The sequence below is a fragment of the Galeopterus variegatus genome, unplaced genomic scaffold, assembly GCF_000696425.1.
Source record: "Galeopterus variegatus unplaced genomic scaffold, G_variegatus-3.0.2 Scaffold1070, whole genome shotgun sequence".
Taxonomy (NCBI): Eukaryota; Metazoa; Chordata; class Mammalia; order Dermoptera; family Cynocephalidae; genus Galeopterus; species Galeopterus variegatus.
Genome location: NW_007727181.1, coordinates 111803 through 138651, shown reverse-complemented (window position 1 = coordinate 138651; position 26849 = coordinate 111803). Strand labels below are relative to the sequence as shown.

At 43.0% G+C, this 26849-nt stretch overlaps 1 protein-coding gene across 1 annotated transcript in view; it reads left to right on the top strand.

Annotated features, from left to right (window-relative positions):
• ABCC4 (ATP-binding cassette, sub-family C (CFTR/MRP), member 4) overlaps positions 1–26849 on the top strand; it is a gene marked incomplete at its 3' end in the record, with an annotated part of 176263 nt that overhangs the window by 37693 nt on the left and 111721 nt on the right. The window contains exons 6-10 of the mRNA XM_008574597.1: positions 1323–1448; positions 3172–3421; positions 14159–14260; positions 19085–19174; positions 21149–21340. Of these exons, the coding sequence (XP_008572819.1) occupies positions 1323–1448; positions 3172–3421; positions 14159–14260; positions 19085–19174; positions 21149–21340 (760 nt within the window). The remainder of the gene's footprint in view (positions 1–1322; positions 1449–3171; positions 3422–14158; positions 14261–19084; positions 19175–21148; positions 21341–26849) is intronic.

The window sequence follows — 26849 nt, the reverse complement described above, 5'->3', positions numbered from 1 at the left end:
CATCCATGAACTCTCAGGGCAAAAGTAGCTTGTGTGCTCTTTTACCTTTCTTGATTCTCATTTTTACTTTACTTGTCACCTTGCAATTCTGTATTGTCTTTGTTTGTTTTCTTTGATGCTTTAAAATTTTTGAAATATATTTAATCTAGATTTTTAAGTTTTTGTCTGTGGAAATAGTGATAGTTGATCCAAATATCCTAGCCTGCCATTATTGGAAACAGGAAGCTCTTATGTTCAGTTTTTAATTTTTGCTATTGTATCTTTATTTTCTAAGAGCTGGGGGGTTTTTTGTTTGTTTTTCTGAATGTATTTTTATTTTATTTTATTTTTTTGTCTTTTTTTTTTTTTTTTCGTGACCAGTAAGGGGATCGCAACCCTTGGCGTGGTGTCGCCCACACCGCACTCAGCCAGTGAGCGCACCGGCCATTCCTATATAGGATCGGAACCCGCGGTGGGAGCATCGCTGTGCTCCCAGCGCCGCACTCCCCCGAGTGCGCCACGGGCTCGGCCCCATCCATGAACTTTTTGATGTACCCTCATATTTTCATATGTGTATACCTGTGTGTTGGTTTTAATTCAATGTTTCCATTAAATTATAAGCTCCCCAAGGGCAGGGTTTATCTTAATGATGTCTTTATAGAATCCTACAGCCCTATCAGCGTATATGTTAGAAAAATTGTTGTTGATGATAAAGTGAATTAGACCTGAAGCAGGTCCCCAAATATCAGAAGTGATAATTGGCAGGGCTGTCAGGTGATGCTGGCTGTTTGCTCATTGAGGTCTTTCTTCTGTGCCTTTGGTCATGGTGTTTTCTCTACTTGGAATTTCCTTTCCCCTCTTTGCCATCTGGAGAAAAGTTCCTGAACCTTCCTGGCCCTGTCCAATTGCTTTTGGTACTCTCAAGCTTTTCCTGCTTACTTCTTTCCCAATAGAATGAACAGACCTTTCTTTTCTGCTCCCCAACACTTTATCCCTATTTTATGACAACACCGACAACTGTATGATTGTGAGATTCGGGTGACTTTCTGCCTTCCCTCCTCACCTGTGAGCTCCTGGTGTGGACAGATTGGATCAGACTCATTTTCATGTCTAACTCAGCAGATATTGCAAATTCTCAAAAATACTTACTGAGTTGGGATAAATTGTTGACTTCCTAATTGAGGTCTTTTTCCATTTGTATTTTGAGTAGGACCTGCCTGTGTTGTCAGAGCTAAAGAGCTTTAGGGAATCACTGGATCCATGCTCTCTGCCTGTGCCTGTTGCTGATAAGGAAAGTTAGGCTGTGATCACTATGGCTCATCTCCCATGTCTGTCCCCCTTAGGAGTAAAACTGCAGCTTTCACAGACATCAGGATCAGGACGATGAATGAAGTTATAACTGGCATAAGAATAATAAAAATGTACGCTTGGGAAAAGTCATTTGCAGAACTCATTACCAGTTTGAGAAGGTGAGTTTTTGTATAGATCATACCATAGTTTTGTACTTTTCTATTTCCTATTTCAATTGAATGGATTTAGAAGTCTTACTCTGTTTTCACATCAGGGTGAACTTCACGTTAGGGAATTCTGTGTACCTCACCCCTTGCACGTGGCAGTCGGGTTAAGTACATTGGCGTAGGACGTCATTTTAACCTGGTCTTCCATTTACCATTTTCTTAAAGCAAAAAAAGTATATGTGCTTCTTACTAATACAAAAATGAAATTCCAAGTCTTTCTGCATACCCCAAATCCCAAACAAGCAGTGATGCAAAGGTGTTAGTATTTAAGGTCATGACATTTAAAATAAAACTATAATTTATGTAAATGTAGCCAAATGGGCAGATTATAGAAGTTGGATATACTTGTATTGTGCTTTTCATTCCAAACACAGCCATGGAAATAATGTTTCTTTTTGTTTTGCTTTATAATTTTAGATTTTTTGTTTGTTTTTGACTTTAAATATTTGAGTAGTTTTTCACTCCAGCACGTGGTACTTCTTGTAATTGCCTGGTAGCACTGGGCCCCTCTCACCTTTGCACCTTTGTGGGTGCACCTCACTATGCTCCAGGTGTGTTCTTTCCTTCGTTCTCTGGACTCCGCCAAGTGTGCTGTCTTCCCTGATGCTACCACTCTGAGTTACCTGCCTCTTTTCCATGTTCCCATGGAGCCCTGTGCTAGCTACTTCTGTCTAGTGTCTGGGGTCTCCCACTTTGGGGTTGCTTATTTTCTTCCACAGGTCATGAACTCCTGGAGGGGGCAGGCTGTGTCTTATTCATCTTTCTGTTGTCAATGAGGTGCCTGGCACAGGACTTGTGTTTACAGATGCTTGTTGAATGAATGTTCAAATCCAGACTGATTGACCCAAAATGTTAAGCTGTGACATTAAACATCATGTAGATGACTCAAGTGGTTATTTAGTCATCTCTATGTTCTTTGTATCGAAGCCAGCCCCAGGGCGTGTGCTATCAAATACTTTGATAATGTAGGAGATGGTTTATCTCAATCTGTTGCTTTGCCTCCCACGGATTTGTCACCCCTTTTCCCCTGGGTGACGGAGTTGCCAAAGATTACTCAAAGCCTATCTCTTCTGAGCAGTGAGAAGCCCCGAAAAGGGTTTAATCTCCCGGAACCCTCAAGAGAGAGGCATTCCTTCCATTTGGGACATTAACTGTGAATTAGGGTTCTCTTCCCACAGTTATTCTCCAGACCAGGAAGTTACAGGAAGAGAACACAGGTGGGGTTTTTGCTAAGTACAGTTTAACAAGTTTAACAATAGAAGCTGGTAACATTCAGTAAGAAAAGCAAGGTGACATTCCATAATGCAGTTTTCAAGAAGTTAAGTTGATCCACCAACAAAAGCTTGATCTTAGCATTCTCTTCTTATAGCAGTTTCCCAGTATCTTTACATATCAGTCAGTAACCTGTCTGTCGTTGAGCCAGCAACTTTGCTGTGTTACAATTCTTTATCTTACAACAGAGACTATATAGCCTGGGGAAAATTTCCTGTCCTTTGCAAGGTCAATATTTGAAACTGCAAGCCTTTGGAAAACCAGGCCCTGTGAAGTACATTTGTTTTATGCATACTTCACATCAATCTATGTCCACTGCCTAGAAAGGGGCCACATGCAGAAGGCACTTGCACTCATGACCTTGATTCTTCTTTTAAAATCTGTATTCTGCTCTCTTTTCCAGGAAGGAAATTTCCAAGGTTCTGAGAAGTTCCTACCTTAGAGGGTTGAATTTGGCATCATTTTTTGTTGCAAGCAAAATCATTGTGTTTGTGACCTTCACCACCTATGTGCTCCTTGGCAACATGATGACAGCCAGCCATGTGTTTGTGGCAATGACACTGTATGGGGCTGTGCGGTTGACAGTCACCCTCTTCTTCCCCTCAGCCATTGAGAGGGTGTCAGAGGCAATCGTCAGCATCCAAAGAATCAAGGTTTGGTGGCAAATAACGTTTCAAAGTTGTGGGTGGATTTAAAGTAAAATAATGCCTCCTTTTATTTAGTGTCACTGTGTTCTAGTTAAGTGAAGTTTAACTCTCTCAGCATCACACTTTCAGTTCATTCCAAAATGTTGTACATACTTCCTTATCTTAGGTAGTGTACTAAAATAACGCAAGAATTGCTGATCATTTATGGGCAGCCGTATAAACAGCAGCGACACAGGTGGCAGCTGCAGGTGTGATTAAATGTCTAAAAGCTGGAAGAGCAAACATTTTATCTCCTGTGCTGACTTGAATGCATAGGGAGTGCCCATGTACAGTCCTGGATTGAATAGGATTCCTCTTTGGACTGTGAAGGCAAGAGGTTGCTGGAGGTCCCTGCCCATTCTCTGCAGAAAAGAATGGACTTAACTTCACTTAGTCATCTGTTTAAAAATGGGTTCTTTCCTCCATAGATGTTTTGCTTATTTCTGTGTATGCCTTTTGGATCTCTGTCTTTTTCTTCTGTGTCTTATTTTCACTTTTTCTTATTGTTGATGAATCTATCTCTAATATACCTCTTCCTTTCTAATTTATTGATTTCCACTGTCTTGGTTTATTGGAGCTGCTGTAACAAAATACTTGTGACTGGGTAATTTATAGAAATGTTTTTCCAACAGTTCTGGAGGCCAGGAAGTTCAAGACGAAAGCCAGCAGGTTCTGTGTCTGGTGAGGGCCCAGTCTTTGCTTCCAAGATGGCACTTTGAACACTGTCTCCTCACATGGCAGAAGGGACAGAGGGGCAAAAGGGGCCTATCTAGTTCCCTTGAGCCCTTCTATAAGGGCTAATCTTATTAATGAGAGCTCTGCCCTCATGACTTAATCACCTGTAGAGGGCCCACCTCTTAATACTACCACATTGAGGTTTAGGTTCCAACACAGGAGTTTTGAATGGACATATACCTCATACCCACTATCATCTTTTACTAAGTAGCTGTCCCTAAATTGCTAGGGGCAAATAATTATGTCACCAAAATAGGGGCCTGGCACATAACAGGTGCTCAAGTATTTGTGTGTTTGTGAATAGGTCCAAAATTAAGATAAATTGGCTCTGTGAGAGGGCCTGGGTAAGAACTTGAGTGTCCAGGCTTTAAAAAAGCCTACTTTGTTTTTTTCTGGTTCTTAGTAGTGATGGAGGCCGAGTAGCAGACCTCCAGTGAAGTTAGCTGGCACTGCATGTGATGTTTTTGTGGGTTTTTTTTTGGCCTTGTCATAAAAGCTGAGATTATTTTATGAAGTTTCTATTTTATAAAAAAAAATTACGTATAGAACTGATCAGTCATACAGGGTCAGTTCTGGTCCCGCGTTTGTCATTCTTTCTGACAACAGCTTCAAGCAACATTGTTAAGAGGTGGTCCATGCAGTTCAATAAAAATTCTTCTATGTCACTTTTGCACTGTGAGAGGAAGCATTTAGGAATATACTTTGACCTTTTCAAGATGGTAGCCTCACTTCTTTTTTTTTTTTTCCGTGTCCGGCAACGGATCGCAACCCTCAGTGTTGCCCCCGTACCGGACCGGGACCAGCAACGGGATCGCAGCCCTCGGTGTTGCTCCCGCGCCTCGCTCAGCCAGTGAGCGGGAACCGGTCTGTATTTCAAGATGGTAGCCTCACTTCTTTTTTTTTTTTTCCGTGTCCGGCAACGGATCGCAACCCTCAGTGTTGCCCCCGTGCCGGACCGGGACCAGCAACGGGATCGCAGCCCTCGGTGTTGCTCCCGCGCCTCGCTCAGCCAGTGAGCGGGAACCGGTCTGTATTTCAAGATGGTAGCCTCACTTCTTTTTTTTTTTTTCCGTGTCCGGCAACGGATCGCAACCCTCAGTGTTGCCCCCGTGCCGGACCGGGACCAGCAACGGGATCGCAGCCCTCGGTGTTGCTCCCGCGCCTCGCTCAGCCAGTGAGCGGGAACCGGTCTGTATGTGGGATCCGAACCCTCGGCGGGAGCACCGCCGCGCTTCCCAAGTGGCGCACCATCGCAGTGCGCCACCGGGCCGGCCCCATGGTAGCCTCACTTCTATACTGTGCCAGTGCGATTGATGCTGATCTCTGGTTGCTGGTGCCATGTGTGTCATGGGCCAGGCATGTTTGGAAGTATTTCCATGTTATCTCATTTAACCCTGACAATGATTGGACGAGATAAGCTTTAGTGCCCCTGCTTTACAGAGAAGAAAACAGGTTCCTGTTATAGGTTAAATAGTTTGCCCAGCCTCACATAGCTTGTAAATGACAGAACTAGGATTTTGCCCAGAGCCCTAGTTTCTTAACCATTGTTGCACTGCCTGTTTTGCCTTCTTAGGACCTTCTCACATGGGGACTATATCCTTAAGTGATGTTTTAATCATCTAATCTTATTCTGAAAACCTTCAAAGATTCTCTGTTTCCTGAGGACTCAAATTTTTGAACTCTAGATATAAGGGTCAGCTGGTCACATTGTGTGTTTCCAAGCAAATGACCCTGAACTTGGTAGAGGGACTTGTCTGTTACATTCCATGTTTATCTCCACTTTTGGGTCTTTGCTCCCTACGTTCGACTCCCTGGGGCACCTTCTCTTCTTTCCTTGATTTAAGAAAATGCTGCTAGCCCTCCAGTCAGCTCCCTGGACCCTCCCAGTGCTTTGGTCAGCATCACTGGAAACATGGTGGGCACCAAAACAAATACTGCAAACAACAGTTGCATGAAAAGGCTGGACCCAGCAGAGACCTAGGGTGGCCCACTCTGTACTAGAAGCCAGAGGAACGCAGAGTGAAGGAACAGGTTTCAGCTGGGCGTTCCTGGACCAGCAGGCCTTGTGGGATCTCAACCCAGGAGAGCTGGATCTTGTCCACAGGAGGGCTGGATCTGAGTTTTTCCTTTGTTCTATGTGTCCATTGGTGTATCTCAAACCCAGCTGGACTGGTGGACCTGCTCTGCAAAGAGAGGGGTTGTGTCGGGGATTGGTGCAGACTCTGCCGGCCCAGCTCCTAGGCTCTGGAGACAGCTGGGCTTTCCTGGGGCCATGGAGATAAACAGTCTTACTTGGTTAGTAAAATAAATCTGATTGTCTTACTGGCCATCATGAGATAAAGAAGATTAAAACCACGGTCCTTTACACTAACAGGTAATAATTAGTGAGCACTTACTATGTAGTAGGCACGACTTTAAGTCTTACAACTACCCTATCACTCCTACTTTACAGATGAAGAAGCTGAAGCATGGGGAGTTTAATTAGTACCTCCAAAGTTTTCACAGCTAGTAAAAGGCTGATTTGGGGTTTCAGCCTGGACTGCCTGTCTTAAGTGTGCACACTCTAACTGCCACATGGTGCCATTGTGCAATATAACCGAAATGACAATCCCACTTCCATGTGACAGCCTGGTGGAGGCCACAGAAAATACTTGGGCTCTCATAAAGGGGTATATGGACCTGGGGTCCTCACCATTTCTTTGGACTTTAGTTTCCCTATCTCCAAATAAGGGCATTGGAGGTCATTTCACATGTGGCCCACTTATTTAGAAAACCCTCTGTATTAGGGTTCTCCAGAGAAACTGAACTGATAGGGTATAGGTGTACATACAGAGAGATTGATTCATTGATTTTAAGAGATTGGCTCACGTGATTGTAGAGGCTGGCAGGCTGGAGACCCAGGAAAGAGCCGATGTTGCAGCTTGAGTCTGAGGACAGTCCTGAGGTGGAATTCCCTCTTCTTTGGAGGTCAGTCTTTTTCTCCTTAATGACCTTCAGCTGGTTGGATAAGGCCCACTGCCATTATGCAGGGCAATCTGCTTTACCCACACTCTACTGATTTAAATGCTAATGTCATTTGAAAAGTACTTTCACACTGACACCCAAACATGTTTGACCAAATGTCTGGGTACTGCGGCCCAGCCAAGTTGAAACATAAAATTCACAGTCACACACTCTTTAATCCCCTTCTCTTTTTGGGGGGCTCCTAGTATGTGACTTTGTCCTCACTTACCCCATGGTATTGCAGACACCTGTTTATAGATTTCTTTCCCTCTCTAAACCCTAGACTTCTCAAGGGCAGGTATAGTGAGTGCCTTGTGCATCTTGTATTTTTTGCGGATAACAGGTGCCCAGAAAATGTGCACCTTTATCATATCTGTGGAAGTCTGCAAATGCTTAACAACTGAGCCTCGTTTCAGTGGAAAGAGACCATTTTCATCCTCTGATTAATTACGTCACGCATCAAAGAGTGTGGCATGACAAGGATCCTGCAGAAGGTTTGTAGGGAGTGGTGGTCATATATTTGGATAGGCAAAATCTCTACGATTTTTAATTTCTTTTCCACCAAAATGCAACTGAACTATATCTAAGGCTTGGAATTCCTTTCCATGGAGATGTGTGTGCAGTAAAAGAAAAATTATGACCTGCCAAAAACTTCACATTTTCCCGTGGCTAACTTTAAGGTGCTCTGTGTCCTGATAAAGGAAGCATCTTTGATTTGGGCAGGAAGCCTTCACTTCCTCTCAAGTACATAGAGTTTCTGGCAGGAAGGTGGACCTGGGCATTCAGATGTCTGTTCTGTAATAGTTATTTTCAGTAAAGGTCAGAAGGAGCAGAGTAGAGAGTCCTAGACACAAGTGGCAGAGAACAGAATGATGAGCAGTGTTGCTGTTAGTGTCGAAATTACTTTGTGGTGGTGTTGAAATAATTGGTGGATTTTTTTTTTTCTTCTTTTAGATCTTAGGCTTTTTTCCAGCCCAGATGGTTACTATAATCCATTTAAAAATGTCTCCTAGTTCATCAGAATCACCTGGAGTGCTTATTAAAGCTAAATTGTCACACCTTGGAGATTCTGATTCAGTAGGTGTTGTTGACTGGGGCCCAAGGTATCTGTGTCTTTAGTAAGTGTCTGTGTACCTGCAAACATGCCACATTTAGGAAATGTTACCTTAGTTGCAGAGGGAAAAATCACAAAAGGTTAAGATGTGTTTAGCAAATATAAACGACGTTGGGATCACTGAAGACTAAAATCAGTTGAGAGCAAAAACACAAACACCTATCTTGGTGTATGCTAGAATTTTGGGAGGTCACTCTGGAATTTATCCATTCATTCAGTCATTTACTCTACAAAACAGTGGAGCACTTAGTTTAAGCCTGGCACTGTGATAGATGGTCATAGAGAATGGGAAGCAAATGCACAGAGGTCCTTAACTGCTTGGAATTTATGTATCATCAAGTGGGAGGTTAATAAATAAACTCATGGTTGATATGCATTTGTGTGTCATTGTCCTTGGGAGGTGAAGTCCAAGGTGCCACAAGGTGCTTTGGTAGAGATGCTGATGCCATTGTGGAGGTAGTGCTTCATGGGAAGGCTGAAGAAGTAACCCGGAGAATTGTCTGTGTGGGGTGGAGGGAGCTAGGGATGGGCAGGTGGGTTGGGGGAGTAGGAGGCTGATGCTTTGTATTTTCATGGGGGATAATTATGTGACAAAAGCTGTTAGTGCATGAGAAGGTCCATGTATTTGAGGAACCAAATATGTCTGCTACAGAGCAGAGAGTTCTAGAAGCCTGAGCAGGGGCCTATTCAGGACTCTACAGACTATTTTAAGGAGTTAGCTTTTTCAGAGCTCACCTTGGCTGTAGCCTGGGGAATGAGTTGGTGGAGACTAGAGGTAGGGAGATTGCCTGAAGGGGCAGCTGTCAAGGAAGAAGATGATGTGATTTGGATAGATTTGAGAGCTATTCAGGAGCATGTCTTGAGTTGGGGTTGGGTTGGAAGAGAGAGGTTAATCAGAAGGAATTATCAAGGGCTTCTTTGTTTTTTTTTGGCTGCAAAATCTTCTGGATTCATTGAAATAGGGAATACTAGAAGAGTACCAGATTGGGGGATGAGTTTGGTTTTGAAGTCTGAGAGGCTTTTGAAATGTCCAGGTGTTTGCTGTAAGACCCGCCGATGGGCCGTCTGCTTGATTCCGCCTCCTTTCCTAGTTATCAAACAGAGGTAATAGGTGATGAATGTCACGAACTGGTTGGACGTTCACTTTTCTTTTCTTTGCCTCTCAGCTGAATGTGTTAATGAGCAATTAGAAGGTGTAAATGGCAGCAGGAGAGGAAGCAGAGGTCTGCCAAGTGTACTGACCAGGTGATCACCTGGCGAGGTCTGACCCGAGATAGGCCAGAAGCTTGGTGGGCACATAAAGCTGAGAAAACATTGCTATTATGGATTGCATAGTGTCCCTCCAAAGTTTAATGTGTTGGAGGCTTGGTCCCCACTGTGACAGTGTTAAGAGGGTGGGAAATTCTCTTGGGGTAGTTGAAAGGTGTGGGCCTTGGAGAGGTGATCGGGTTGTGAGGACTGTACCTTTGTGAATGGACCGATCCATTCTTGGAATAATGGGGGTGGTTCTGGGGACTTCAAAAAGAGAATGAATGAGGACGTTAACTCTCTGCTCCTGCATTCTGCTGTGTGACACCCTGCATTGCTGTAGAGTCACCTCACCAGATCTGTTCCCTGAACTTTGGACTTCCCAGCCTCCAAAATCATAAGCAATAAACTTTGTTTTCTTATAAATTACTCAGTTCCAGGTAATTTTGTTATAAGCAGCAGAAACAGACTAATACAATTTCATTCTTAAATTTCTTAAATCTCCCTGCAAAACTGTCCTCTGCAGCCTGGGACTCAGTAGATTGGGTCATCATGGCTAATTGGCAGTAAGATCAGTTTTGGGAGCCCTAGGAAGAAATCTGCCACACCTTTCCAACTTTTGGATGGTGCATCGTACATGGTCACGAGGCACACCTACCTCTGAGCTTTATAGTGTAGTGTCTTCTTTTTACATATACTTTTCAATTTCCTTTTTTTCATGTACCAGAAAATGAAGGCTTTATTATGAAGTCTAGCGGCCCAAGAAGTTTTTTCTGTTTTTCTCTCAATAAGAAAAGGGGACGATGGTCTTGGCATTGAGCAAGTTCAGTAAGGTTATAAAAGATCTTGTCTTAATGTCAAAGCACTGAACGTCTTCAGCAGCCTTCACATCCAGTAAGATGCATCTCTGAGGTTATATTGTTCACAAAGCTGTTTAGATTTTTGCCAGCCAGCCACTCTGTGAAGTCAATCTTTTTGGCCCGAGTTTTGATACTTCCCCACATGACCCGTTCTGTTGCTGTGATGGCAATTTAATTTCAATTTTTTCATCGGTCCAGTGCTAGAGAAAATCCAGCTGGCACTTCCGGCACCTCTACAAGCTGTTTATATGTTGAGTGGAGTCTCGTTTAACCACTGGAAGATCGTAACTTCTTTCTCCACTCAGACTTCCTGTTTAGGGACAAATGCTCAATATTTTCCTCACCTTGGGCACAGTTTTTCTTTCCTCTTTCTGAAGGTGGGAAATTTCTCTTTTAACATGTACACACTGAGTGTTGAATTTTATGTCTCGGTAAGGTGCTTAAGCTAAGGTCAGAATTTTATTCTGTCTGGACAAGATTTATAATATATGTAACCTTTTACTTGTTGCTGTGCTAACTCATACTGTGTGGGGCTATGGTGATGTAGTTAATGGTTTGACTAATTCAAAGCAACCGTGTGGTCTTTCTGTCTGTCCCTTCATGTAGCATGTGCCTGTGACGTGCTGTCTGTGAGGCAGGGTCTTAGTTGGTGTTAGGACTGTGTTCATGTGGATGAGTAAGCGATGTGTTTGTAACTGTGTGGGTGACATAGTCCCTCTATGTAACTTAATATCAACACCAGCTGGGCTGTCCTGAGCAGGTTCCCAGTGGGATTAGCATTTGAGATGGGATAGGATTAGACCTCAGGGTATCAAAGCAAAGGCCACTTTGGGAGTGTGGCTGTAGGTGCTGATGGGTCACTGAAGGGTTTCAGGCATGGTGCACATTTTCAGAGGTGTTTTAAGGAGATCCTTAGGGAATAGTGTTTGGGATAGGTTCACTGGTGTTGGGGAGTGCTGGAGGAGGTACCAGGATGTATAGAGAGACCAGCGGAAAAAATTATACCAGTATTTCAAGTGATTGGTAGTCAGTGAGCTTCTGAAATTGGCTTATCTCAAGAGGAAGGGAGAATTGGGGAGAACAGGCAAGAATTGGTACCTGGTTACTGTGGTCTGGGTGGCGTGGAGAGAGGTCAGAGGTGTGTGACTGAACCTGCAGCGGAGTCCTCAGACCAGGGTCTGTCTGCCACTCGCCTCCTCGCTAGATGCGGGCAGTTGCAGGTAGAGACAGCTGTGTCCTGTCCTGAGAGGTCCTCAGTGAGGCTGGAGTGGGGGAGTGAGGGAGTGAGTGAACAGATCCAGACTTATGCCTGCTGGGTCTTTGAGAGGAATGCATAGGAACGTGTTTTCTTTTTCCTAAACAGAAGGACATTTACATTTTCAGTTCTCACCAGTTCTTCTGAAGTAGAATGATCACACTCATAGCTTTGTGTGGTGATAGACAAGAATTTTAGGAACATAAAGGGTATTTACAGTTTTTAGAGTAGAGAAGAATGGTGTTTTCTCCTTCTCAGGAAAGTTCACATACTAATTTCAGTTGCCTCCTGTGTTAGCTAGGATTAGATTCGCCTGTGGGTTCTAGAATACCCGTGTTACAGCCATTTACACAAGGGTTAGTTTATTTTTCTGTCATGCAGAAATTCTTGGGCAGTTTTGTGTGAGTTTGCTAGGGCTGCCATAACAGAGAGCCACAGATTGGGTGGTTTAAAACAACAGAAATTTATTCTCTCACAGTTCTGGAGCCTGAGAGTCTGAAATCTAGTTGTCAGCAGGGCCTCGCTCCTGAAACCTGTAAGGGAGAATCTTTGCTCGCCTTCTCCAGCTTCCAGTGATTGTCGCAACCCTTGCGGCTCCTTGGCTTGTGGCCACATCACTCCAATCTCTGTCTCTGTCACATAGCTGTTTTCTGCCTGTGTGTCTGTCTGTTACAAGGGCACCAGTCATGTTGGATGTAGGGTCTACTGTATTGCGGTGTGACCTCATCTTAATTAATTATCTCTGCAATGATCCTGTTTCCAAATAAAGTTCATTTTGAGGTACTGTGGCGAGGATTATGACATATCATTTTGGGTGGTGTCTTAGCCTGTTTGTACTGCTCTAACAAAATCCCATAGACTGGGCAATTTATAAAGAATAGAAGTGTATTTCTCACAGTTCTGGAGGCTGGGATGTCCAATATCAAGAGTGCTGGCAGGTTCAGTGTCTGGTGAAGGTCCAATCTCTGCTTCCACGATGGCACCTTATTGCTGTGTCATCTGCAGGGGGGATTGCTGTCTCCCTGCGTGGGGTAAGGCGTAAGGCAAGAGAGCTGAACACTGTGAATCCTCTTTTAAGGGCCTTCATCCCATTCAGGAGGGAGAAGCCCTTATGGCCCAATCACCTCCTAAATTCTACACCTCTTAATACCATCACATTAGCTGTTAAGTCTCAACACCTGAATTTTGGGGGATACATTCAAACCATAACTCGGAGGAGACAAAATTCACCCATTGTAAATTCCATGGCTAGTGTGTGATGCTCTGTAGTATCAGGGTCCCAGACTCTTTCTGATTAGTCCCCTGTGTGTGGCCTTGACCAAGATGGCAGCCTCCAAGGCCTGGGCAATGGGCTGGAGGAAGGTTTCTGGACACAGTCACTTTCCAGTGGCCTGAACTTAGATCACACGGCTGCATGGGGAGGTTGGAAGAGTGGTTCTCATGTTGGACTGCCATGCACCAGTTAAAAACTGGGGGTTTTGTTACCACGGAAGATTGAGAGCAGACTTAGAGGACAGCCAACAGTTTCTGCCACATGTTCAAACTTTTGGTGGGATGGGGTGGTCTAGGTTGTTCACTCAATTTCTTTTTTCATTGAATTATGTCCAGCATTTGAGGAGAAAGAGGGAAATTTTTATACATCATTGTGTTAGGTTTGTAATGCTACTGGGGTTTGATTAAGGTAAATTGCGTTGAACAGCTGCTATCTCATGGAAAATAGCAAGAAGTGGAAGATATGGCCATTGCTGTGGTCAAAGAGAGGTCATTTACTAAGGAAAAAAGACAAGAGATTGTGAAAAGATGTGTATAAAATATTTTTTCAGAGACAAAAACTTAATAACATAATAAGAGCACATTTTAGAACGGTGACTTAAGTGATGACAAGCTATGATGTGTTGAGTTGATGCACATGAGGGAGAAGAGAGGCAGAAAGAGTCTAAGTGCCCAGATGGACACAGCACCCAGATGGCAGAGCTGGGGCTTGCCTTCCGGTCCCTGTCGTTGGCCGGTGTTCCCTGCCCACCCTTGGGCCTGCTGGATTCCCGAAGGCCTGCGAATGGCCTTCGTCTTTGTGCTCTTGGCATCTGGCATGGTGCTTGGCACATGGCGAGGATTTGATAAATATTTATCGAATCATTTCCTACCACCTCCCAGGTTTACTATTCGTAACACAAAAATAAAACAATAAAAATGTCCAAGTTCTAAATGTGTTCAGCTTTACAGCAGTATTTTTCCTTTAGGAAGGAACCAGTGTGCCTGTTGAGAAAGTTAAAAAGATAGTTGCTGAATGGCCATGAACTCTTCAGATACTTATTTATGTATGAGATATATAGCATGCCTCTGATAGGAACCGACGCTTTAAATACAGTGGGTAAAATAATCTCTAGGCCGTATAAGGTTTTATGTTGCACGTTCCATGGAAGCAATGGTTTTTGTTTGTGCTGTAGTTTCTGTAGTTGAAACATTCTGTGTTTTTCCATTTTCTCTAGAACTTCCTGTTACTTGATGAGATATCACAGCGCCACCGTCACCGGCCGTCGGATGGTAAAATGATAGTGCACGTGCAAGATTTTACTGCTTCTTGGGATAAGGTAACAAATCCTCCGTCATAAGATCATGACTGCTAAAAGACAATGGGGGACATTGATTTAATAGAGAATTTTGAGATTTTACACATGGTATAAAATGTGACTTGCTCATTCTCTGAAAGTATGTTACAAAAATTCTCAAAATCAGGAGTGAAGTTTGTAATTAATAGAAAGTAAAGTGTAAAATCAGCTTAAGGTGTTTGAGAATTTGTTCTTTATCTCATTTTCAAAAAAACTTTCAAAGTGTTATCTCTGTTGGAACTTCATGTAGCTGAGTTTAGACATTGGTAATGCTGAAATTGGTAGGATTGGACAGACTACGGGGCAGTATGGAATGGGTCAACTAATAAATACGTGAATTATTACAGAGACTTTGGAGAATCAGTGTATGTTTTAATCTTAATGTTTTCAGACCATCTTATTACATATGGAGAAAAGCCCATGATTTGGATTTTTGCTTTGGGTTGGGGTGGGGGCTCCCCTATTCTAAGCGTCTGGATGGTGTGGCTACTTTGGTGATGCCCAGGGCAGGGAGGAGGCCTCAGGCCAGCATGGTAAGCTCCATGGATTCCTAACTGAAGGGTCTCACTCTATGGCAAGTGGACATACAGAACAGACGGGGCCACAGGGGTTTTGCTGCACTTGGTTTACTTATGACATTTAGGCAAAAGGGAAAATGACAGGGACTCCCCGCCTCCTCCAAGTAGTGCTCAGACCTGCTGCCTCAGTGCACCCCCTTTATCCATAACCCCACTGCCTTCCTCGCCTGCGTCCCTGGTCCTTTGTGCAGATCCTTCCGTCTCAGTCAGGGTTAGTCCGGAAAACAACACACAGCATGGAAGAGGGGATTTTGTGCAGGGAATTCATTACATAGGTGGTGAAAGAGCAGGTAGGGCAGGCAGTGGTGGGTCAGGCCCCCAGATTGGTATTGGTAGGAGGTGGGGTCTTCCAGAGGGAGTGCAATCATGAGCCGGCTGCCAGCAGGAGTTGGGGCCACAGAGCTGGGGCTGTTCTCTGGGCGCTGGGACTGCCAGGGCTGCTTGGAGCAGGCGAGTGCTGCTGGTTGGGTACCACCCTCTCCTGCCTCCCATCCTCGCACCTGCACTCTCCATGGCTGAACTGGAGTTGGCACGAGGGTCTGGGAAGTGTAGTTTGCAGGAGCAGGGGAAGGGCGGTGAGCAGTGCTCCTTCCCAGCTCCGCTCCATTTCTCCCTGCTCCTGGGGTGCATGTGTTGAAACTCCACAGACACCTTTTTTCTTTCCATGCCCTTGGCTCTGAGTATTGTTTTACCAGTGTTGTGTTCACCGTCTCTCCCAGCAAACCATCATGTATTCTCATATGCATAAAACCAAATCCCTGCACCTTTGCACATGGAAACCCACACAAGGTGCATTACCTGACCTGACGGTTTCTCTCCACCTGCTTGGCACATCCCATCCTAATACACACGATTCTGTTATAAAAAGGTAACCCAGGTGAAAGCTCTTGAATTAGATCAAGCACTGAGGACTCATGCTTTACAACACGCACTTGAAGGACCCATGACCAAATTTCTTTTGTACCAAACTTTGCAACATCATAAAATTGGCTGTTTTGTTTTTCTTCCAAGAACTTAATCACATCTTCTTAGACTGTTTTGCAGTTTGCTCTGTAGTACAGAACACTCGATCTGCTTCCCTGGCCTTGTCTGTGTGTTGATTATGCCCCGTGCATGGGGATCGTTAGGTCATAGTCATGGGTGAGAGTGCTGGGGTTGGGGAAGGGGCACAGACAGTGGGAGATTTTGGAGAGAAGCCGAGGTGGAATGAAGAGTGTACTAGGCTGGGAGTTAGGAGAAAGATGTGGAAGGTCTCACCCACCCAGGTCTCACTCATAAAATGAATGGACTTGGTCTCAGTCCCTAAGCTTTAAAAGTTATGGTCCTTTGGGTGCCTCTAAATCTCCCTGGCGGCAGGGATTTTCTTCTGCTTTGTTCCCTTTTGCGTCTGCAGGCTGAGTCTCTGGCTCAGACAAGGGCCCCTTCTGTGCTTGCATCAGATGACCCTGAGGACAGGGGCCGCGTCCCCAGGCTGCAGAGTGCTGCCCCCTTCTGGTCACGGGGGAACAGTGCCAGTCCCAAGCCTCCTGCATGGGGTGAGAACATCTCCCTGACAAGAAACAGAGACAGCTGGTTTTGTATGTGGCTCACTCTCTTGCTGTCAAAACTGAGTAAAAGATAGTAAAATTGGAAATAGTTGTTAGGCACCGTAGGTAGGAGTAGAGAAACTCAAAGTTTGTCGTGTATTAAAATCCAGCTTCTTCTGGATAGTTTTTAAAAATTTCTATAAAATCTGGGCTGTTGATTCAGAGTAATTGTGATTATTTTGGTTTGTGACCTTTTCATAATTTGGTATGGGATACATGTATAAAGTGTACAATTATTTATGCACACATATTTCTGTATGTTACCATTAAAATAAAAATAATTATGACTGTTTTGGCATGTTACAGTTCATTTATTTCCAGAGAAATGTTTCATTTTGAAGGTTATCCAGACCTTTTTTTTTTCATCTCCTGTGCTTTTAGTCTTTGGCACATTTTACTAATAACTCGTGCTCACTCAAGGTGTGAAGAGAGCTTGTTGAGCGTTTATCCAGAAAGTTCAAGGTTGTCCCCATTCCGCCTGGGGTTAGCTCAGCTTCCTCTGATTGTCAGTGGGTTGCTTCATACCTGCGTCCCTCTTCCATCATCCAGAGGTGTTCTGCCCTTCAGGGACTCCAGATTCATTTTGGAAGAATCCTTTTCTAGATTTCAGAAGGCTGTCTTGCCTTTGATTCACTCTTGGATATTTTTCAATGATACAGAAGAGCATTTCCCAAAGTATCTTGTGCAGAACACTAGCCCCTTAAGAGAGGGTTCCTTACAGAAGGGTTTGGGCCTCAAATAATCTTACTAGATCTTCAGCCACTTGGGTATGCATGGTCAAGACTCTCAGATCCACCCCATGGGAAATAAAGATGGAGATCACAACTGGGAACAAAGCCACTTGAGAATGAATCCCCCAAATAGCAGCTGTTTTCACTTTACTTTCAACCGTGAAAGTGTTTTCACTTTACTGTCAATTTTCTTCTGATAGTGTTGATACCTGGGTTTGGACAAAAGTTCTTATAGTTGGTGATTACTACTAATGAGGTTCAATACTCTCTTTTTAAAACTTATTTATATCATTTGACTATTGCTTAAAGGATAGGTAATTCAGAGTATTGATTGTCATTGCATGGGGAGAGGAAACCTGCACATTTTGGTTTACCATGCTCTGCTGGATTCTCTGTTCTTACCCCAACACGCATTTTAATCCTTTCAATTGATTTTCAGTTTGGAAGTTCTGTGTAGAAGCAGCAAATTTGGTTTGGTCTCTTAAAGAATGAATTGAACTGAGAAACTGTAAAACAATATATTTTTAACATTAGTAGTTATTGAGAATTTTCTTGACATTTAGGTATATATGAAAACATATACTCTTAAGTCTCTATCTTAGAATTTATAGATTGTTCAGGAATGTGACTTCCGATGGTACCATGAGTGCTTTATCCTTCTTCCCCTGACGTGTTGGATTGTACTCTGTCGTGTGTGCTTCCATGGTGTTTCTAGTAGAACTGCTATGTTGTCCCTGTTTACCTGGGATAGATAATGATGCTGCAGGTATAAAACAGACTTCATCCCTTTGATCCATGATCCTGTACTTAATTTTTTTACTCCCTATTTTTGTTGTTAAATTAGAGCTCTGGTTACAACGTTGACCATTGTATTAGTCCGTTTATGTTGCTTATGACAAATACCTGAAACTGGGTGATTTATAAAGAAAAATGAAATTTATTGCTTATAGTTTCTGAGGCTGGGAAGTCCAAAGTCCATCTGGTGGGGGCGACAGTGACCCAGGGGTCTCACATTGCAAGATGGTGGAAGCAGAGAGAGTAGAGAGAGAGAGAGAGAGAGAGAGACTCTCCTCTTCTTTTAAAGCCCTCAGAACCACACCCCTGGCCACTATTTTTAATCCATTCACTACTGCATGGTCCTACAATCCAATCACCTCTTCAAGGCTGCACCTTTCAATTACCGTAGTAGGATTTCCTACCCTCTTAACAGTCACAGTGGGGGCTAAGTTTCTATTAAATAAAATGTGGGGGATACAATTCAAGCTTCAGGGAGTTTTAGGGGGACATAAGTCAATCCACTACAAGAATCTTTTGCCAGAGTTCATTTGCCAAGAGTAACTTTATAATATAAAGTGCCTTTTTGCTTGCTGAGCATTTCTGCAATTCCTTCTTTATCAAGTGAAAATGGAGAGATGCGTGGAGAGCATCAAATTGTTTACTATCAGGGCCGAGCATCCCGTGTGCTTCTGCTGCCCCCTTGTGGAGGTGAGATTAAAGTCAAGGGTCTTAATGAAAACAATAAATGGTTAAAACCTTGCCATGCTGAATAGTCTAAGAATATTGTTTTAGTAAGTCAATATGAGCCAAGGAGTTTTCATTTCAAGAAGGTTGACTTGTCATTTCTACTACTTAAATGCTGTGGATGTCTAGAGCTGCATTCACGTGGAAATCTGATAAAAGGGGATGGTCCTGCCTTAAATGCTAAAATTGCCAAACTGCTTCAACCTCCACAGAGAAATATGATTGGATGAAAAAGACTCCAGGACACAATATCTTAAAATAAGAAGGAGAAAGATGTGGGTTATTCATGTATCGATGACTATTGTGTTATTTTTTCCACTGTTTGAAGCTGTTTGTGTTACTTTATTGAAATGGGCAATAAAGTTTATTTTTGTAATCTTTAATTTGTAGGCATCCGAAACCCCAACCCTGCAAGGCCTTTCCTTCACTGTCAGGCCTGGTGAATTGTTAGCTGTGGTCGGCCCTGTGGGAGCAGGAAAGGTAAGTTATGATGCCCTCTGCCAGCTTGATGCACCTCCGCATCCCATGTTGAATTCTTGGGGTTGAGCCCAGAGCTGTGTGTAACAGAGTTTTGAACTGGGTATGCCTGGAATGGCATTTCTCAGTGTGTTCCATAAGACACTAGTTTTGCAAGAAGGTTACATGGGAAAATAAATCTGAGCAATGCATATTCTATTTCCCTTGGTGCTTCAAGTTGCATAATTGGCAACACCTTGTCTAGAAGTTGGACATCTAAGTGAAAGAAGTTATTTATGTGACTGCTATTCAGGATAGAATGACTGAGAGAGTGGGGACTTCTTTTAGTCAGAGCAGACCTTATATGCTACAGGACATCTGAAAATGCTCTTCTGAAAAGCTTTAAACATTTCTTCATGTGACTTGTCCAAGTCACATCAATACACATTTAGTAAATGTGCAGCCACGTGCGTGGTACTGTGCTCAGAGCAAAAGATACAAATAGGCAGCTCTCCGCATCCGCGGGTTCTGCATCTGCAGACTCAACCAATTGCAACTTGAAAATGTTCGAGGAAAAAGCACAGTAACAAATAATACAGCAATAAAAAGTAATACAAATTTTAAAAATACAGCATCACAACAATTTACATAGCATTTACACAGACTTAGGTATTGTAAGTAATTTGGAGATGATTTTAAAGTGAACTGGTGGGGGCCGGCCTGGTGGCGCACTGCTACAGTGTGCCGCTTGGGAGTGCGGCGGTGCTCCCGCCGAGGGTTCGGATCCCACATACAGACCGGTTCCCTCTCACTGGCTGAGCGAGGTGCGGGTGCAGCACTGAGGGTTGCGATCCGTTGCCGGTCACGGAAAAAAAAAAAAAGACAAAAAAAAAAAAAGTGTACTGGTGGATGTGTGTAGGTTTTGTGCAAGTACTATGCCTTTTTATATCAGAGACTTGAGCATTTGCGGATTTTGATATGGGGAGGTCCTAGAACCAGTCTCCCAGAGAATAGTGAGGGATGACTCTATAAGCAAACCCAGATGCCTCTGTCTTTAAAGGCTCCCAGGTTCTAGGACAAGACAGATACACAAAGAGGATGATTTCAGTTCAGCGTTACACACTCTCTGATAATCGTAGTCACAGATACATCACATCTGTGTGTTGTAAAAGATTTAGAGGAAACATGCCTGCACACTTAGCCTCGTGTATTCTAAAACATCAAAAATGGAAGTCTAAACTAGGATGTATAGATGATAGGGTGATTATTTCCTTTATGGTGGGTTTTCTGCTCTACAGAAACATGACGCCAGAGTTCCTTCAAATAAATACCTTTCTTAGTGCACAGGATATGTTATGTATACATAGCTTTTCCAGAGCAAGTACTTTGTCAAGTAGAAGATACCTGGATGCAGGAACAACTGTGTTTGATACTGGATATATGAAATATTTATCATGTTGGGCTACTCTGTTGCTCCAAACATTCTTAATTAGTCTTTGTTTTATGTCACATTTCATTTGGGGTAAACTCATTTGGGCAGAGTAGATTGTTACACTCTTATTTATTTATTTATTTTTCTCGTGACCGGCAACAGATCGCAACCCTCAGTGTTGCGCCCGTACCGGACCGGGACCGGCCACGGGATCGCAACCCTCAGTGTTGCTCCCGCCCCTCGCTCAGCCAGTGAGCGGCCCGTGGGATCCGAACCCTCGGCGGGAGCACCACCGCGCTTCCCAAGCGGGGTACTATAGCAGTGCGCCACCGGGCCGGCCCGTGTTACACTCTTATTTTGTTAATATTCCTTATAATCTGTAAGTTTACAATTGAGCAACAGTGTTATTTCCAGTTTTTTATTGCAACTTCCAGTGCTGTACTTTATTCCACTTAAATGAAAGAATTATACTTATCAACCCCCCAGGCTGGGCAAGGCTGTGTTGCATCGGCTTGTTCTGTGCTGAGCGTTGACTGTGCACACGTGTTCTTCACTGTCTGTTTCAGTCATCGCTGTTAAGTGCTGTGCTCGGGGAACTGCCCCCGAGTCAGGGGCTGGTCAGCGTGCATGGAAGAATCGCCTATGTTTCTCAGCAGCCCTGGGTGTTTTCAGGAACTGTGAGGAGCAATATTTTATTTGGGAAGAAATATGAAAAGGAACGATATGAAAAAGTAATAAAGGCTTGTGCTTTGAGAAAGGTGAGTGATGACTGTTCAATTTCATATACTTGAATTTCAAGTAGTATTGATGTTTAAACTAAGGTTTGTTAAAAGTTTTTTTAAAAAAATTTTGAATGATCTTTGTTATTTCATACTTTGAGCTAGTCTTTTCTGGGTACACACACACATTCTCTGCCGTTCTAATCCTGATGTGATAATGATTTTCACAGGATGCTTTTACCTTTTTTTTCTTAAAATGGACAATTACAAAAATTTGCAAAAGCGGAGAGAATATGTATTGAACCTGCATGTACCCATCACCCAGCTTCAGCCCTGAGCAGCTTCGTCTCTATCTCTCCCCTCTGCTGGCCCCCCCCAAATTATTCTGAAGCAGCTCCTAGACCTTACAGTATTTTATCTGCAAGCATTTCATTTCTGTCTAAAAGATAACAATTGCTTTTGGAAAAAAAAAATCACATTATCAATTATCCTTTAAAAAAAATTTCCTTGTTATCATAGACTTTTTAGTCAGTGTTTACAGTTCTTTAATTATCTCATCAAGAAACCTTGTTACCCCTTGGTTTGAATCTGCACATCCCATCTACAGGCTTCCCTCTCCACTCTGTTTTTGATTTGCAGTTTGTTAATTAGAGAGAACGAGATGTTTTAACATTTCTTTTTAATACTGCATCATTTCACCAAGAGATTGTTTTCAGAAATAACATTGAGTTTTGCAGAAAATGGCAAGATGAAATGCTTGTGTATGTGTTGAGATTTAAATAACATTGATGGATGATTGATGAAAACCAAACATACCTGATAGGAGAATATAAGTTAGCAAAAAGAAAAATGAAGGTAAATACTGATAAATACTATGTTACCCTCTTTGGGTCATAAATGTCAGTGAATCACGGCATGAAAAGGCTCCCCCTGGGCTCTGTCTAGTGCGTCTGGACGTCCAGCTGTTCTTCTGTCTCGTGTGCAGAAGGCTGTGGCTGACTTCGGAGGTGTGGTGCTGAAGGCTTCTAGCCAGCTTTGTGAGGAGGGAGTGATTTTGCTTGAACAATGGCTCGAATATCATAGATTGTATCGTGTGAGTGGCAGTTTATGTGATGTGGACAAAAACATAATTACTTATTTAATGGGCTTTTAGTGCTTTGTCCTTGGTTATTGTTCATGAGGGCGTATGTTCTCAGAAATGACATCAAGTGAGCAATAGTGGGCTAGATTTTTATTAAATAGAATAAATATTGTATAAGAAAAGAAGGTGTAAAACAGATGCAGAATAGAAATAATAAAAGCTCCCATTTATTCAGAGTCTGCTACGTGTTAGTCATTTCTCTGTCTCTCACACGCTCACACGTGTGCACACAAAGGTGAGAGTTTTTAATCTTTCGTCGCTATTTCCCAGCATCTTCAGTGTTACTGTCATCATGTTATAACTGGTAAAATGCAGGCTCAGAGATGAAGTGACTCACCTAAACGTTTGCAGATTAGCTGCAAACCCATGTCCTCATGACTCAGACTCCCCTTTCTCCTGTGTCACGCCACCTCAACTGAGGAGGTTTAGAAGGCAGAACTATCTTAAAAATTGGGTGGAATGGAAAAGCAGTTCTCCAGCATTTCCATTTTTCCTTGATCAGCTTCAATTCCTGATAACCACTTGGGACTCCAAATTCCTGGGTCAGGCCTACCTGCCTCTCTCCTCCACATGTGTGCTTCTCTGGAGGAAAGTAAGTGTATGAGTCTGTTTTTGTCATTGATAACACAGTACCTGAAACTGTAGAGGAATGAAATCTATTTCTTAGAGTTTTGGAGGCTGGGAAGTCCAAAGTCTAGGGAACACATCTGGTGACGGCATTATTCTTGGTGGTGACTCTCTACAGCAACGCCGGGTGTCACATGGCGAGACTGGGCTGAGCAAGAGAGAGCCAACCTGCTCCTCGCTGTCCTTATAAAGCCATCAGAACCACGCTCATGACTGCCTATTAAACAAACTGTCAACCCATTACTCTGAGGGTCTGGTTCTCATGATCTAGTCACCTTAAAGACCCCACCTTTCAAATATCATAATTGGATTTTCTACCCTCTTATCACTGTGACAATGAAGATTAAATTTCTAAGACATGATTTTTGGGGGACCCATTTGACCCACAGCAGTAGGTGTTGGGATAGTGGCTTCCAGTAAGCATTTCCACAGCTACCTAGAGGACTGGATCAGTAATGAGGACAACGTCGAGGGCTTCAGTGAGGCATGCAGACTCCACAGGGCTGGGCTGCATAGTGGCCTTGATGACAGTGATTTTTCTGTTCATTCTTTGATATTTATAACATGGACTGTTGTCCTGTTCTGCTGAATGGCACATGTGTGCCAGGTGCTTGTTTCCTGTCCTTGGCAGGAAGGTGGGCCCAGGCTGCAGAAGGAGAACTACTGGCCTGCCTTTGTCACTTGCTGGCTGTCACTTTGGACGTGTCATGTCCTGGGCCTCAGATGTTTCTGCTGCAAAAGGAGGACATTGGCTTGGAGGGTTTCCAAGAGGTTTGCTGCAGTTCTGAAGTGGCACTTATGACTGTTGAGCAGGGGATCTGTAAGGCCTGGAAGAAACCAGGGAGCCCCTTAATGGGTCACGAACTCCTTTGCTGATCTCCTTTTGAATCCATGTGTCAATGGACAGGCATAAGATGGCCACAGACAATAGGAGCTTCCTGGAATTGTCCTGGCCTGTAGGTACAGAGACTGCATGTGGAGTAGAAGAGGTGGGGCCGGTGGAGAGAAACAATCCTGGGTAGCTCCAGCTGGTTGCCTCAGTTTCCTTTCTTATGAAGTGGGAGAGATATGTGATGATTGCCAGGACTGCCGGCAATGCTTGTAAAATGCAAACTTGCCAGGTTTTTGGTATATAGTAGTTATTGTCACTATCATAGCCCTTTTCTCTTAATCAATCCATAAGATAAACAAAATGAAGATTGCTCCTTACAGGTTGCCCTAACCCACCTTCCTCCCTCCAAAAAATCCTAGAGGCAAAAACAGAAAAAGGAAGATTTCTCATATTAGATATAGTGGTAACGACTAGATGTAACTGAAGTAAATTTATAAGTTCATTGAGCTAAAAACATTTCTGAGATAAAACAACAAGATATGAAGTATTTCACATTTCACAGCATCACTTTAGGCTGAGTATATATTGGGAGTGACATTGTAGTGACTACTGAACATACCTCCGGAAACAAAGTAATAATGTCAGGTACTTTAGGGGCAGAAGTTAAAATCCAAGGCTCTAGGGTCAGAGAGTTCTGGGATTGAATCTCCGGTCCTCTTTACTAAGTGTGTGATTTTAGCTAATTGACCGAACCTTACAAAGACTGTTTCTTCATCTGTAAAATGGGCATAATAATGCTGGCAACCGCATGAGGCTTCTGTGAGCATGAAATGCAACTATGAATTTAAAGTGCCTGATCGCTGCACACTTTAACAGGCCTTCTACAAATGTTAGCTCTTAGTTGTAAGAGACACCAATTTTGAGTTAAATCATGTGATATGACATGTTAGAAAGGCTGTATCTGAGTATATAACTTTTGTTATTTGAATTGATATTTATATAGGTAAAGTACACAGAGTTCATTAAATAAATCAACAATAAAAATATTACCATATAGACACATCATATTATGTAACATTTATCTGCATGTTCTCTTTTAACCCTTGAGTACTTCTTAGAACTTTTAAACAATACATGTTCAAAAGTCTGGTGTTGATAAATTCAAGTTTAATGTTTTCCTACATAGATCACTTGAGTTTACAAACTCCTCTGAGGTACCAAGTGACTTACAGTTTCTTCTCATATTTACTACATTCCTGCCAACTTGGACAGTTTCTTTTCACATTGCCTTGACAGTTTTAGAATAATCATTGTTACAGCTTTATTTTTTTCATCCCAGTTGGGATAACTGTTATCACTTCCTTGTGACATAATAGAAAATAAATGCTGAGTACAAAAGAGATGCGTGAAGCAAATCTAAATGTGAAGACTAAATTTTTTTCTTCCTTTTTTTAAAAATTGTAGTAAAATACATATAAGGATTGCCATTTTAAGCACTTTAAAACATACAAGTGCATGGAATTAATTACATTCTCAATGCTGTGTAACGTTGTAGATGAAATAATTGCTTAAATTTTACTGAGCAGTAACTCAAGTGAGCATGAATACCTTCCTCTGACTGAGAGCACTTGTAATTTATGCTCAGGTCATGCCTTCCCTTTAACCACTCCAGAAAGTCATGGTTAGGAAATTAGCCTGACTCATGTTTTACTCCGGTTCCTCTGGAATATTTTCTCTGAGGCTTGTCTATAAATAGTTTGCAGAGTCAACAACACTCAGTTGTTGTAGTCTCAAGGTGCTACTTAACTACCAAATTTGGAGAGAGCCCATTTCTTATGTCCAAGTTGTGCTAAGTGAACGAGTAGATTTTAAATGCCTTCCTTAGAAAATGGCTAAGATTGCTATGCTACAGCTTGGTGCTATTTTCTTTCTTTCTTTTTTTTTTTAAAGATGACCTGTAAGGGAATCTTAACCCTTGACTTGGTGTTGTCAGCACCACACTCTCCCAGGTGAGCCAACTGGCCATCCCTATGTAGGGATCCAAACCCATGGCCTTGGTGTCATCAGCACCACACTCTCCCAAGTGAGCCACGAGCTGGCCCTGACCTTGGTGCTATTTTGAGAAAGAAAACAAAACACTGTAAAATCAAGGCATAAAAACTAAGCAGAACACATTACAAGGACTGTCTGCAATGAAACAGAGGCCACGTAAAATGTGTGTATGGGCTGGGGTCTGGGAACCTATTTTACAGTGGCTCCTGATTTTCATGAAAACCGAAAGCAAGAAATGGTGTTAACTTCTGAGCTCCATGAAGAGATAATGTGCAATAATAAGGAATTTTCATCACAGGACAATTGCTGCCTTTCGTCTGATGCAATCCAGTTCAGCTTTGACTCTGTAGGGAGGTCTGTGTGTGTCTTTGTTGGGGGGTGGGTTACGATGGAGATATTCTGCCTCTTTTTCTTTTCCCGGTGTGCTTTACTTAGTGTGATTCATGCTGTGACTTGGGGGGATGGGTGGGGGGTGTCTGTTGTTTGCAGTAGAAAATGTGTCTCAGTCACAGATAGCAAATTACCATGACCTTGTGTCCTTTTTCCACTTGGAGAGTGTGTTCGTACCCTTATTGCTTCTCCCAGCAACCTGTGAGGTTTAGTAATTCTTGTTTCTCGAGACATTTTGTGGAAAAGGAAAAATGAGACTTAGGGAGGTCAAAGGACTTGCTTTTCATGGATACCCCAGTGTGCCATTTGCTTTGTTATTTGCTGTTGCTGTAGAGTCCAAGGCTGATGATTGTGAAGGTTAGTCGATACCCAGCACACTCCCCAAACTGTTTGTCTGTGCCAGGATCTGAGTAGTGATAATTATAGACAATCTAAGTAAAGATTTCTGGGCCGGCCGGTGGCGCTCTGGAGAGTGCGCCGCTTGGGAGTGCGGCGGCGCTCCCGCC